This window comes from Miniopterus schreibersii (assembly GCF_964146895.1).
Source record: "Miniopterus schreibersii genome assembly, chromosome: 2".
Taxonomy (NCBI): domain Eukaryota; kingdom Metazoa; phylum Chordata; class Mammalia; order Chiroptera; family Miniopteridae; genus Miniopterus; species Miniopterus schreibersii.
In genome coordinates this window covers 162,184,853-162,199,032 of record NC_138102.1, presented here as the reverse complement: position 1 = coordinate 162,199,032, position 14,180 = coordinate 162,184,853, and the positions used below count along the sequence as shown (strand labels likewise).

The following is a 14,180-nucleotide window of genomic DNA, read 5'->3' as shown; positions in this document are numbered from 1 at the left end:
ATTCTGCTCACCTTACCGGGTCTCCTGATGTTTGAGTTGTAATAATGTGGTAGAAAGAGCTATGAGCTGTGCTTGATCCTTGAGTCTGAGTCTCGCACTATTAACTTATGTGAAATATAATGATAAAAATAACAATAATAACAGCACACATTATAGCTGCTAATTATTGAATGCCACCTATAAACCAGGTACACCGCTTTTTCCTTTACATAAAATATTTCACCTGGTCCTTACAACAACCTTCCACATTTTACAGATGATGAAAAAGGCTCAGAAATGCAGAACAATTTTTCCAAGGTCACACAACTCGTCAGTGGCAGAACTGGGGTTTAATTCAGATCTGTCTTACTTTAAGATCATAGATATTAACCATTATGTTGTACTGCAAGAGTAATTCTTGATTTTACAGTTCAAAACACCTTTTTATGTCATCTAATTCTCAAGGAGTAGTCCACATTCCCATTGATTCTTACACTGATACTGTGATATAAAGAAGGATTGTAATTATTTCCCTTTTAAAGATCAGAAAGGTGAAACTTAAAGGTTAAATTAATTCTCAAGGTCACACTTGTAGTAAGTGCAAAGCTAAAAATCCAAACAAAGTCTTATGGTCCCTACCCATGACCTTTGTAGTCAATTGACATAGTGGGACCTCGATTTCCTAATAGGTAAATCAGGGAGGGTGAGCTAAGAGATTTATATTACATGATCTGCCCATCATATATTGAACTGGTATTGCTAAGTTGTAGGGAAATTTCCTGACTATATTCACTCATCACCTTTATTCATTATCTTTCTTCCTATCTAGACCACAAAATTTTGGCTAGTTCCAATAGTTTTCTTGAAACAGCATCAGAGAAGTTACAAACATTTGTATAGTGGCATTCTTTTATACCTTTTTTTTATTCCTCATAGTGTCAAATGATATCCACACCTTAGAATCTCATAAAATAATTTATTCGTACATGCAATGAGATGATTTAAAATTTTAAAAAAGAAGTTTCTAACACATATATGGCTATAATTGTACAAGCTTAATTTTATTTTGACTTTTTGCAATGAATTGCTTTGATATATATATGTACGTGTATAGTTAAATTTCTTAACTATATATATTAAGCATATATATAGTTAAGAAATTTAAAAATAACTCTGAGTATAATAGAGTAATTGAAGTTTTTAGACACAAGTGAAATGATTAGAATTGTCATTTAGGATGATTACTCTAAAGGTTGTATAGATAGAATGTGAGAGATATTAAAAGTAGAAAGATAGGAAGTTATAAAATAGTCTTGGTAAACTATAATTGGGCTTGAGTTACAATCAGAGCTCCTACTTCAGGGAAATATAAAGAAGGTAGAAATATAAGACAATAGGTTACACTGATAAATATACACATACACACACATTACTCTATTTCAAGAAGTCACTGAAATATTCTGATGAATTTTAAAGTGACTAATTTAGTTAATATTAGCAATCTAGACAATCCAGAAAGCCTTTGATATTTAATGAAGGTATTTTGTACCTGTCTTATGAAACACTAGTGGTCACACTTAATTTAGTGTAATTTAATTTAAAGACATAAAGTTATCTGGAAAACTTTCACACTTTCATTTCATTTGCATGTTCATAGACTCTCAAACTACATTATAAATGTCATTTTTGGAGAGAGTGACTTTATCTATGAGTGAGAGGGAGGGAGGTGAGAAGAGGGAAGGTAGAAGAGAAGAGACTTCATGAGGATATTGGAGTTTTCGCCTAGGTTTTAGCAAAGTTTTCCCTCCTCTCATGTATCTGACCAAACGGTTACCGCTTTTAATGAGGTTAGTAAATCTTTCATTTCATTTACATTCACATAGAATTAATAATTGCTCTGTATGTGATAGAGGAACCACGAAAAACTAAACATAAAAAAAAAAAAGTGTGATAAATAGGCTTGTTCTGACACATAGGAAATTTCCAGGCAGTGAATAGGTTGCCAGCCGCATGAGGTGATGTGTTCTGTGCTGAAGCTCAGTATGTTCTAACACGAGGTGATGAAGTCGCTACTCACAGGCTGGGTTGACCAGGGCTTCAGCCACTCCAAGTAAAAGGTACTGAAGGACCAGGTGGGAGCAGGGCATGGAGGAAACGGTGAGCACTTTGCCTGCAAGAGGCTGCTCCACTGGAGGGAAGTGTTTTCTGTGCATTTCAAAGAAGCCAGCTGCTGCCACGGACAACGCAGCAGAAAGATGTCCAGCGACTGCAGGAAAAGAAGGCAAGAGGACAAAAATTAAAGAAAGAGCCCCAATCAGTGTAAGTGGCTATAGCTTTTCTTATGCATTGACTCTATGCCCTGAAGTTATTCAGGTGCCAGCTAATGTGCTGTAGGACCACCCTTTGCCCAGGCTCTGGTAGGCTGTTGGCTGCATTGCCTCCTTATTGGTTATATGACCTCAGGCAAGTCCTATAATCTCATTGTCACTTTCCTCAGCTCTCAGATAGGGTTAATGATGCTTACTTCAGAGGGTGCCTATGAGATTTAAATAAGAATATATACTGGTATTATTATGAAGATTCCTAGTAGCAATTAGTAGCAATTACTATTAAAAATAAAGCAATCATTTTGAACTTTTATCCTGAGATAAGATTATATGTCATTTTTGATAACTTTTTCAGCTATATAGAAATAAAAAATGATTTGGGGGGCATTTAAAATAAAATGATCTCTTCACAAGTTTTTAAGAGTTATTTTTAAAATGATTTTGAAATAATCTGTAAGCATTATCAGTCTTCAGTTGTCTGACATTTCTCTAATCTTTGCAGAAAAAGTAAAGCAGCTATTAGAGAATTAAAGACTAGAAACTTCTGTTTAGGGAAAAAAAAATTAAAGGTGAATTAACTAGGCACAGTGTATAAATGGAAGCAGCTTTCTCTTTTACTTTTAAGGACTTATCTAGAAAATTTTGATTGAAAATGAGTAGGGATTTTGTTATAGTTTTGCTACAGGTTATATCTACTGCAGCCATCCCATTTCTCAATTTCTCATTCATATTATTGGACTTACTACCATCGTTAAAGCATAGGCAAAATTTAGCTTGATGGAATTTAGCTGAAATTTAGAGATAGTCACATCTTGCTAACTTGCATAAAATTTCAGATAAGACAAAGTTTTCAATTCAGAAAAATCAATCTAATGTTTAAATAGCTTAGTGTTTATTTTGGTTGATAGAGAAACTGGTAGGTAAATTTTTTGATTATATCGCAGCATTTAAATGTATCAATAGTCCATTCTTTATTGAGTTCCCAAGAAACAGAAGGCGTAAAAAATGGAGGAAATCTGAATAACAGAAAATTTGAGGGATTATTATTATTTTATATTGTCTCATAAAGGACCATTCATAGTGAAGTAGAGATTTTGGTTTTATAAACAGCTCATATAAAAAACACGAATTTCAATATTATCTACCTTTAAGCTCAAATTCATCACATAATTGCATTTGTCTAGATTACTTGGCACATCGCAGCCTCATCAGAAAGAGAGTTAATATGTCAATTCAATTGAATATTTACTCTGTTCTTGCTACATGCAAGGCATTGTACTAGGTGCACTTGAGGATTAGAAGATGAACAATATCTCTTTTCAGTCATTGGAGACTTGTATTCTATTGGGGGATATAAGAAGAAGAACTTATTTCTAGTTGGAGACATGAGAGGAATTATTTTATACTTTAAAGGAAAAAGGGTTTCAATATGAAGAGGTGAAGGCAGCACACATCGCATGAGTTAGATCACAGGGTTGTGAATGTCAGACAAATTTTCAGAATAGTGAGAAACTCAAGTTATTGGGAATCAGGGGAGCAAATAGATTGGGGTCAGATTATAAGAGGCATTTAATATATTTTTAAGGAATTTTGAAATTCCTCTGAAGATAATGGAATCATTGAAGATATTAGAAGTGAAAGGATTAGAATTATCATTTAAAATTATTACTCTAAAGGCCATGTGCTGGTTCACAGAATGGGAGAGATATTGGAGGTTGGAAGATAGCTAGGAAGTTAAAAAATAATCTTGGTGAAATATAAGGGGGGCTTGAATTACAACCGGGCACCCACTTCCAGAAAAGACAGAGGGCACAAACACAAGATATAATAGGTCCCACTGATGATACCATAACATCTGAAGGAAGGGACAACGAGGCAGCAGATGTCCATGTTGACCATGGGTCTAGGCCGTCGGTACAAACACAAGATATAATAGGTCCCACTGATGATACCATAACGTCTGAAGCAAGGGGCGACGAGGCAGCAGATGTGCATGTTGACCATGGGTCTCGGCCGTCGGGAAGATGGTAGTGACGACAATACAGATAAGACCCACAGTAGACATGGAGAAAATGAATTTGATTTTGAGTTGAGTTAGAGGTACAAAAGGATAATCTAAAGAGCAATGCTCAGAAAACAACTGAAAATGTGAACCATAGGTCAGAAGATTGGTTGAGTCAAGAGAGAGGGATTAATGAATCATCTACATAAAGTTGAAATTTAGGGTCAGGTGAAATTGAAAAATGATTGAGGAAGGAAAGAAGAGAACATTTAAGGAACACGTTCAAAAATATTTGCATTTGGGGGCAGGAAAAAAAAATGAAACCCCTGAAAGAAAGGTCAGAAAGATAAATAATGTCTCTAAAGGAAGGTTTCAAAGAGAAGGATACATGAAATAGAACTTTTGATCTTTCCCCCAATTCTTCTTCACTCTTCTAAATCACCTCCTCCAGTACCTTTATGTACTCAAGGCAGAAATCTAGGGTCCCCTCTCCTTCCCCCTACCTTCAAATATATTATTAAATTCTCTAGATTTTATCTCCAAAATATGTTGTAAATTAACTTGCTTCTCTCCATGGCCACTGCCATCATTCTAATCCAAATCATAATTTTTAACCCACACTATCTGCATCAGCATATTCAATTCTGATCTTCCTGTTTCCACTCTTGCCCCCTATAACCTGTTACACACCTCATAGTCAGGGTGATCTTACGTAAATGCAAATTCAGTATCACTCTTCTGCTTAAATTCCTCCTATGGGTTTCTGTACAGTTACGATGAAATCCAAAATCCTTAACATGAACTGTATGATCTTGTCTGTTCTCTTTACCTCACTCTAATTGCTTGCTACTTTCTCTTCTCTGCTACAGTTCCTGGTAGCAATTAGTAGCAATTATTATTATGACTGAAAAGCCCTTCACCATGGCACAAAAACATGACATTTAGAGTATTATAGAGAGAAGAGAGCTCCGGTTGGGAAAGGAGGTCATAAACACAAGGATGAGCATCGGAAGGGCATTGGGCTTCTCAATAGTCATTCAAGTCCCTGGATGACATTAGAGCAATAGCTTTAAAATTCTGAAGAAAATGAGTTTCAACCTAGAATTCTATATACACCAATTCATTAAGCGCAAGGATGAAAAGAAGACTTTTCAATGATCTAAGTTCTTGGAAAATATACTTCCTGTGTACCTTTTCTTAGGAAGTTGCTAGAAGACAAATGATAGTAGAAGACATAAACCAAGAAAGAGGAAGAGAGGTAAGCTAGAGATCTGACGGAGGAGAGCGCCATGCAGCTTGGCCACAGTCAAGAAAGGGAACAAGGACGTGGGAATCTGCAAGGACGCAAAGTCTGCAAGATCTCCAGAGGAAAAGGAGCCTTTGGCACATTACCCTATTTGTTTTAGCACTGGGGGAAATCTAGTGATGATATGGTAAACTGGTAGAGCAGTTCGAAAATTTAAGGAAAACATTTTAAAAATAAGTAATTGTGAAAAATCAGATACTTTTTAAATACAGAAAATAAAATGTTATATGAGAAAGTGGAATAAAATCCCACTGAGTTATACGTTGCTGAGTTATACGTATATAACTGATTACTGACTTAAATAAAAATATACTTATAATCATATTACTTATTAACTTAGACAAACAACACCCAAAGATTTAAAAATGGTTTGCCTCCAGGAACTAAGACTGGGTAGTGGAGAAAGCTGGGCCTGGAGACTTACTTCTTGTTAAAAGCCTTTCAGCATTATTTGTCTTCTAAGCTACCATGTTTCCCTCAATCTAAGATGCATTCGAGTATCAGAATAAACATGTTTTTATATATCACTGAGGGAGGAAAATGCTGCCAATCCATTATAATATGTAACCTGATTTTACAGATGACTTTATACATATATAACATATGTGTCTCTTTGGACTGAATCCTATTCCCTCAAAATTCATATGTTGAAGTCCCTACCTGCAGAGATGGGGCCCTCAAAGAGATAATTAAGGTTAAATGAGGACATGAGGGTGGGGCCCAGTTTCAGTACGACTGGTGCCTTAGAAAAAGAAGGAAAGACACAAGGTCTGTGCATGCACAGAGGAAAGGCCACGTGAGGAACACGAGAAGGTGGCCACCTGCAAGTCAAAGAAGAGAGGCTCTGGAAAAAGCAAACCCGCCTGTACCTTGATCTGGGACTTTCACCATCCAGACTTGTGAGAAATACATTTCTGTTGTTTAAGCCACCTAATCTATGATATCTCGCTGTGGCTGCCCTAGAAGGCTAAGACAGGTATGTTTAGGTTTTACATAAAAATTTAGTTGCTCAAATTACACAAATCATATTGTCCATGATAATCATATGAACTTTAAAAAAGTTCTGAGCTGGTTAGGAATAAGTTTTCAAACTTTCTTTGCTTTCTTATTTTAGAATTTGAATTCTATGACCATCTTCTATATTACCCTTCATTCTAACTAATTTAGGGTCATCTAAATAAGAAACATCGAGTCCGCTCACACCCCCCCCCTCCAAAACACACACTTTTTTTTGGTTATCACATGTGCTATGTAAAAAGGCTTATGTTTTATCCAAGAAAGTTTATAGCATTAGAAGCAATAGTGTAGACAAAACATCAGCAAATATTTTTTCCATAAAAAGCCAATAATAAACATTTTAGTTTCTGTGGGACAAAGGCTAATTCTGAAGATATGAAGATACTTATGTAACAAGGATAGAATAAATTTCTACCTGTTTTTGGATGGAATTCAAAATAATTCTTTTTGGGGAGTGATTCACTTTCATTTAACTGGTGTTCAAAGTTATTTTTTCTTATCGTGAGGTCAGTTGCAATCGTTCATCTGTTAAAACAATTCTTGGCTTGCAGGCCGTACAAAAGCAAGTGGCAAGCCAGAGCCAGCCATGAGTGCAGTGGTTAAGTCATCAGCTTTCACTGCCTACTCCTGAATTTTAGCTCTGACCTGATGAGAAGTTGTGGCATTTTCCTCTGGGTCATGGATGCCTGTACACAGATATGAAATGTGAGAGAACAGTCTTTTGGCCTCTTTCTCTGTCCTTGATTCAAAGTAATCCCTGACCAGTATCGTAAGTATCACCTCAGAGCTTGTTAGCTACGCAGATTCTCAGGCTCCACCCTAGGAGAACTGAATCAGATGGGCATTGAAACAAGATCCTAGGAGATTCCTACTATACACATGAAACTCTGAGAAGCACTGCTCCAGCATAAAGCACTCTGAGAACTGATCTAGCAAAATCCAATGAAAGAGTTCTCCAGACAATTTCAAGCAAAGCACAAATATTTAACTTATTTATCCAGTTGTTCCCAGGCAAAGCATATTTTACCTGAAGGATCTAGATAACTGCATTTGCTTTTTATTTGCTACTGCACTCTGGTGCCAGTGAAAAATGACTTTTTTGAAATTCAAAACAAAGTTTGATTCCAGCCTAAATTTAATCTGTTCCATTTTTATTCTTAACGTCTATGAGATCATAACTCGTCCAAAGCAGAGTGCAGTTTATCAGAATGTACACATTTTAAACCTCTAGTGGACCTGTATTTACAAGATAAAGCACATGGCTCCAAAGGAGATATTATACTCAGATAAATAATGTATGTTTTAATATTGGCTGTGTGGTTGTAGACAAGTCCATAGGAGTATTGAAGCTCTTATGGTTTATTCTATTATCCTACCATGTAATAATTTTTCAAATTAGACCACAATGAAATAAAAGAAAGTCAGAATTTATTCAAACATTAAGACTGCATTTGCTATTTTGTACTGAAGCAAACTCTCATACTAAAAAATAGAAATGTTAGGATTCTTCAGTTATTGGCTAAATTTACTCACTGAGAAAACTATGGGTTTTTATGGGTAGTCTGATGTATGAGTCTCTGATATGTAACACAACCACAAGTATGAAACTCTATTGAGTTCTTGAGAAATTGTCCTTGGATCCATGATTTTGGCAAATTCCCAGAATAGGAAATTTGCTCATGTGAGAACATACTGGTATCCATAAACCACTCTTGTAGAGACAGCTATAATGTTATTGTCCTTTGTATCTGCTGCCTTTCTGGAAGATATTTCTAACCCACTATTAGAATGTCATATGCTTTTTACTTTTATTGTTTCTCCGATTAATGACGTATTTCTCTGTTTGAACCGACCTACCCATATTCTGTCTTTTGTTTCTCTTTAGACTACTAGAACTTGTTTCAGGAGATTCAACTTTAGTTTGTGTTTTTTTTGTTTTTTTTTTTATATATGTCTATTGATTTCAGAGAGAGGAAGGGAGAGGGAGAGAGACAGAAACATCAATGATGAGAGAGTCAATGATGAGAGAGTCATTGAGAGAGTACATGATGCCCACTGGGGATCGAGCTCGCAACCCGGGCGTGTGCCCTGACTGGGAATCGAACCATGATCTCCTGGATCCTAGGTCAGTGCTCAACTGCTGAGCCATGCAGGCCAGGCTAGTTTGTGTTTTAATTCCTGAGAAAGGAACAGGTTCTTCATCAGATACATAAGTGTATCTGTAAGCCATCAATTTTTGCTTCAGATGGTATACTAGATTGTCTGCTTCACCTCAAATACAATTACAAAATTGATGTCAACTTGAAAAACAAGAACATTAATATGTTTTTATTAACTGAACAATTCAACAAATGAGTTTTTCAGACTAGATATTTACGTGTTTCTTTTTTTAGTGTTCACAAAGTTCCTTCTATCAGGTATTTACAATGGGTATATGCTGTGATATTTCTTGGAAAAAAAATGATTAGTTCTGAAACTATAATATAGGTAAAGTAGTTTTCCCAAAGCAATCCTATTCTTGGTGAAGGTGATTGGATCCCTGACTTGACTTTTAATTTATCAAGCACCTTGGTTCCAACGAAAAAAAGAAACTTCGTATCACTGCTAATTCTTAGAACTAGTAGAAGTTACTGGTTATGTAAAAAACGACCAACACCTTGGCGGTACCTACAACATACAGGACTTTGAGTTAGAATTTGAATATTAAAGTTTTTATTTTAAAGAGGAAGGTCTGGCAGATATTTGAATGTACTTTATCCGCATTTCAATTTAAATGTCATTTAAAAGCCAAGATAATTGCTACCCACTGTGTTGTACACTTCTGCTTTGTGTAAGGCTTAATAACAATCTTAATTAGGCTAATTTTAGTCAGATTAATACTTGTGAGTGTCAGCACTAACTACTAAATGCCACATACTGCAGGATTTTAATTAATGCTAAACAAAGGAAATACTCATGGTGCAAACATTTTTCAACTGAAAAAGGCTAAAATGAAGTATGTCCAATTATGGCAGTCAGATAAATCACAGTGATATCACTGATTCTGAATTTTCGGTGAATCAAGGTTGACTTTTAAATAGACAAATCCCCTCATATGTAATGTTAGGAAAAATACAGTCTTGATAAAACCCTGAGAATATCAAGCCTTTGTCTTTCATAATTCTGGAAGTTTTTTGTTTTGTTATCTTCTTCCCTCCCTCCCTCCCTCCCTCCCTCCCTCCCTCCCTCCCTCCCTCCCTCCCTCCCTCCCTCTCTCCCTCCCTTCCTCCCTCTCTCTCTCTCTTTTTCTTTTTAAAATATATCTTTATTGATTTCAGAGAGAGGAAGGGAGAGGGACAGAGAGGTAGAAACACCAATGATGAGAGAGTCATTGATCAAGCCCACAACCCGGGCATGTGCCCTGACCGGGACTCGAACCCCGATCACCTGGATCCTAGGTCGATGCTCAACCGCTGAGCCACGCCTAGCTGGGCTACTTCTGGAAGTTTTGAAGATTTTTTAGAATAGTTGGTCCTGTAATATACTTCTTGATTTATTTGGAGGTTACACTCATGAATGTCATATCTTGAATCAGAAACCCCTCTTTTGTTGCATTGTTGATAAAATCCATTAAAAAAAATAAGTTTATTTTTTCCTAATTAAATTTTTAGTTTGACCCACTGAATGAGATGTCCCTGTTGCTCACTCTTGGCCTGGGCTGTGATTGTCCACATCACACACTAGGCAGAGGCACCTGCACCATCTGCCTCCTTAAACTTGACAGTCCCTGGGAGGAGAGTGATTGAGCGCGGAAGGGAGTGAGTGGGGATCTGAGGAGTAACTGCCATTCTGGTGACAAAATAATTTTTTCATTCACTTAAGAGCCTTATTTGGAAATAACAGTAAGGATGCCAAATTGTATAGCTGGTATTTGGAATAATTAATAATAATAATAAAATGGTGGTGATGCAGTGGCCTTAGAATTAGAATACCTGAGTTCAAATGATCTTTGAATTATTAGCTTTGAGACCCTTGACCTATCAAATGCTGTTTGATCATGAGTTTAAATGGGGTATGTATATGAAGGTGCCTAGGTTCAAATTAAGAACTCATAAATATTTGTTTGTTCATACTTTATATACACATATCACTCACATTTTTAAGGTACTTGAGTTCAAAGTGACAGGAAATGTTAATATTAGACTAATTCAGTTATGTAAATTATGATCAAAAAGTACCCTAGGTTTGTGTTTATTTGTCCTGATGGAACATCAGCTTTTATAATCATAAGCAGAATATGGAAAATTTAAACAAACATCTAGTTAAAAAGATGCACATCATCTTACTTTTATATATTTCCATAGCAAAATAATAAGCCAAGAAATGAACAAGTACGTGGGTGAACAAATGAATGAAGCCTGGGCCAGGAACAACTGAATTCAGTATTCTGTACTCAAAGGAAATTAGCTCAGTGTTTTCAAATGAGTCTAGTTTTTTCTTTTTGCTGCCCAACAACTCTGTTACCAGTCTTGAAGGGAAATATTTTATTCATTAACATCAAACAATATATCAGATGACTCTGTCTAACTTTCATCTATCCAGGAAAAAATATCTTTCCTTAAGAACAGACGTGATTTCAAATATGCAAGATTGGAGGATTGTTCAAGAGAAAATTGCTTATATTTAAAATGAATTTCAGGTTTCTATTCTCAGGAAGGATTTCTAATGTAGTTCTTCCAGCCATGTTGTATAACATGTTTTTCCTAAAGTAGCCTAATTAAAGAATTATTTTTTGTAATTACCCAAAATTGGAAGTTCAGACTGAATTTTCACGGTACTCTACAAGACCGCAAAAGTTTTGCCATATTGCAATATAAATTTACCTCCATTTTTTCCTCATTCATACTGTTTTAATAGTGTCCTTGCTGAGGGTATGTACAATGTCTTACTTTTCTTTTATATCTTCAAGTAATATTGGACATTCACTAAATACTTTTGAGATTTGGGATTTCTATACTGGCACACCAAAAAAAACTTTAAGAGTTAAGGATTGCCAAAACCTATTACTATTTGTAGTTTGACTAAACCTGTTACAATAAATAATGTTGGGGTTTGGCTTATGAAATAAATCAGAAAAGGTTATACACTGAAGGCCTCTGTAACAGGAGACAAGAAGATAAGACAGACTAAGGTGAGGTTAGTCACTTTGAGTTCTTTCCAAAAACAAATCTACCCTGTGATGTGATCTTGATTAATCTTGTTGATGGCGTTGTTAAGTAACAGGAAGCACACACACTAAAATGTAACTTCTATAAACAGAGGGAGAGAGCAAAAAATATAATAATGGGTTACCAGAAGACTGCAGTTTCCACAGATCTCTAAGAAGGAGGAATTAAGAATCAGAAGAGGTTAACAACGAGAAGACAACCTTTGAAATGCTTGGCCTTACTTCAATGGAATTCTTTCTCAAGTAGACACTAAGACATCAGGTTACCATTACATACTATTAAGAATTTTGCAACTCCCTTTGCTTTCTGTTTATACTTACCAAACAATTGCAAATAATGACTCATTATGAGCTAACATTTATAGAGCTTTTGCAATGTGTCAGGACTGTGCTCCCAGCACTGATGTTATCCCGAGTGATTTCAAAAGTCTTACAGAACGGAGGCACCCCAAATTTATCTAGGGTATGCCCCAAATGACAATAGTAAGTGAACTAGAAGATAAGAAAGGTTACGTGGCTCTTCAAAGTCACCCAGCAGCACCTCAGTAGCAGGGCAAGGGCTGAGATCCAGATCTCAGATTCTTAGACTGATCCTGGTTTTACAGTACCAGCACCTGTCCTCTTGTCCCTGTCGGTGCCCAAGGGACCACAGCTAGGTAGAGGAGAGTGTGATCAGAATGGGCTTCAGTTCTTTCTCTCCCTTTTCAGTCAGAGAAAATTTATCTTATGATGCATTGTGTTCTAAGTAAGACGTCCTAATTTTTCTTTTTTACTAAAAAAATGAGAGTAGAGCTTTAATGTTCTTAACTATCACAACAATAACAACAAAATGGTAATGAGGTAAAGGATGTGTTAACTAACCTATTGTGGTAAACATTTTGCAGTATGTATACCAAATCATCACATTGTATACCTTAAACTTACATAATATTATATGTTAATTATGTCTCCGTAAAGCTGGAAAAAATGTTGGAAAATCATTGCTATATACATTACTATTTGGAAAAGTACTATATTAAAGCTATTAATCAAAGTACTAATTTTAAATGAAATTTGCTACTGGTTCAGAAATTGATGCCTCCCAAGTATGGCCTCACATTATTCTTTGGGTTCATTACCTGTGTTAATTTTTAAGAACACACTCAACTTTGACTTAGGAGTGAGGACCACCTTACTTGAAGAAGGATAAGCCATTTGGTGATAGTGGAAGTTCCACTATGTCTTTCTGTTAGATGTGTCTGCTAAGGAAGCATAAAAGTATGAGAAGAAAATGGGACACTGATGTCTGCATTACCTGTTGTCACTCTCAAATTCACCTTCTACCTGATTTGTCAAAATCAGACTTTTCTGTAGAGCATATTGCTAGCTTAGAGCTTAGTAGAGTGTATTTTTATTTTGAAAAGTTGCAAAGAATTCACTCGTGATGGTAAATTGTACTTACGAATGCATGCCAACAGAAATGGTCCATCTCTCTTAGAGGGAAATAGCCAGGTGCTGAAATATTCCATACAAGGAGCCAGAATTAATAGTGGTAGCATGCTGATGACATTCATTACTGCAATTGGCAGAAGAAATCCATCCAAATTCAGGTTGGAATTCATGGTCTGCAGATAATATCCTGAAGGAATCTATATTTGATAGAGCAAAGGAGTCATGCATTAAGACTGGTTTAACGTTGGAGAAAATCCTTCAGTGGATGCCTTGTTCTCTGTGACAGATGATTGGAATGTTCCCCAGGTCTTCAAGGTACCAATTATGAGCTGTCAAAGGGCAGTAGGAGCTCTATTTAATCTACTGACAATACTGCTGATTTTTTTTTCCTTTTTTTTCTTTAATGTTGAAAACATTACAGATGTTGCCTTTTTACTCCCATTGATCCTGTACACTCTGCATACACCCCACCCCCAGGCCTTCCCCATACCAATGTCTGTGTCCATGGGTTATGCTTATAAACATATGAGTTCTTTGATTAATCTCTCCCCACCCACTCCCCCCTCCCCACCTTCCCTCTGAGATCCCTCAGTCTGTTCCATGCTTCTATGTCTCTGGATCTATTTTGTTTATCACTTTATTTTGTTTATTATATTCCACATATAAGTGAGATCATGTGGTACTTGTCTTTCTCTGACTGGCTTATTTCACTTAGCATACAACTCTCTAGTTCCCTCCATGCTGTGCCAAAGGATAACAGATCCCTCTTTTTTACAGCTGCATAGTATTCCACAGTATAAATGTGCCGCAGTTTTTTTATCCACTCATCTGTTGATGGGCACTTGGGCTGTTTCCAGATCTTAGCTATTGTAAATTGCACTGCTATGAACATAGAGGTGCATAAGTTCTTTG

General features: G+C 36.1%; 1 protein-coding gene across 1 annotated transcript in view; it reads right to left on the bottom strand.

The window, feature by feature from the left end:
* The window catches only part of SLC15A5 (solute carrier family 15 member 5), a gene marked incomplete at both ends in the record, with an annotated part of 73,907 nt that overhangs the window by 30,674 nt on the left and 29,053 nt on the right, over positions 1-14,180 (bottom strand). Inside the window, 2 exons of the mRNA XM_081127804.1 lie at positions 2,057-2,245; positions 13,279-13,465. Coding sequence (XP_080983930.1) covers positions 2,057-2,245; positions 13,279-13,465 — 376 coding nt within the window. The remainder of the gene's footprint in view (positions 1-2,056; positions 2,246-13,278; positions 13,466-14,180) is intronic.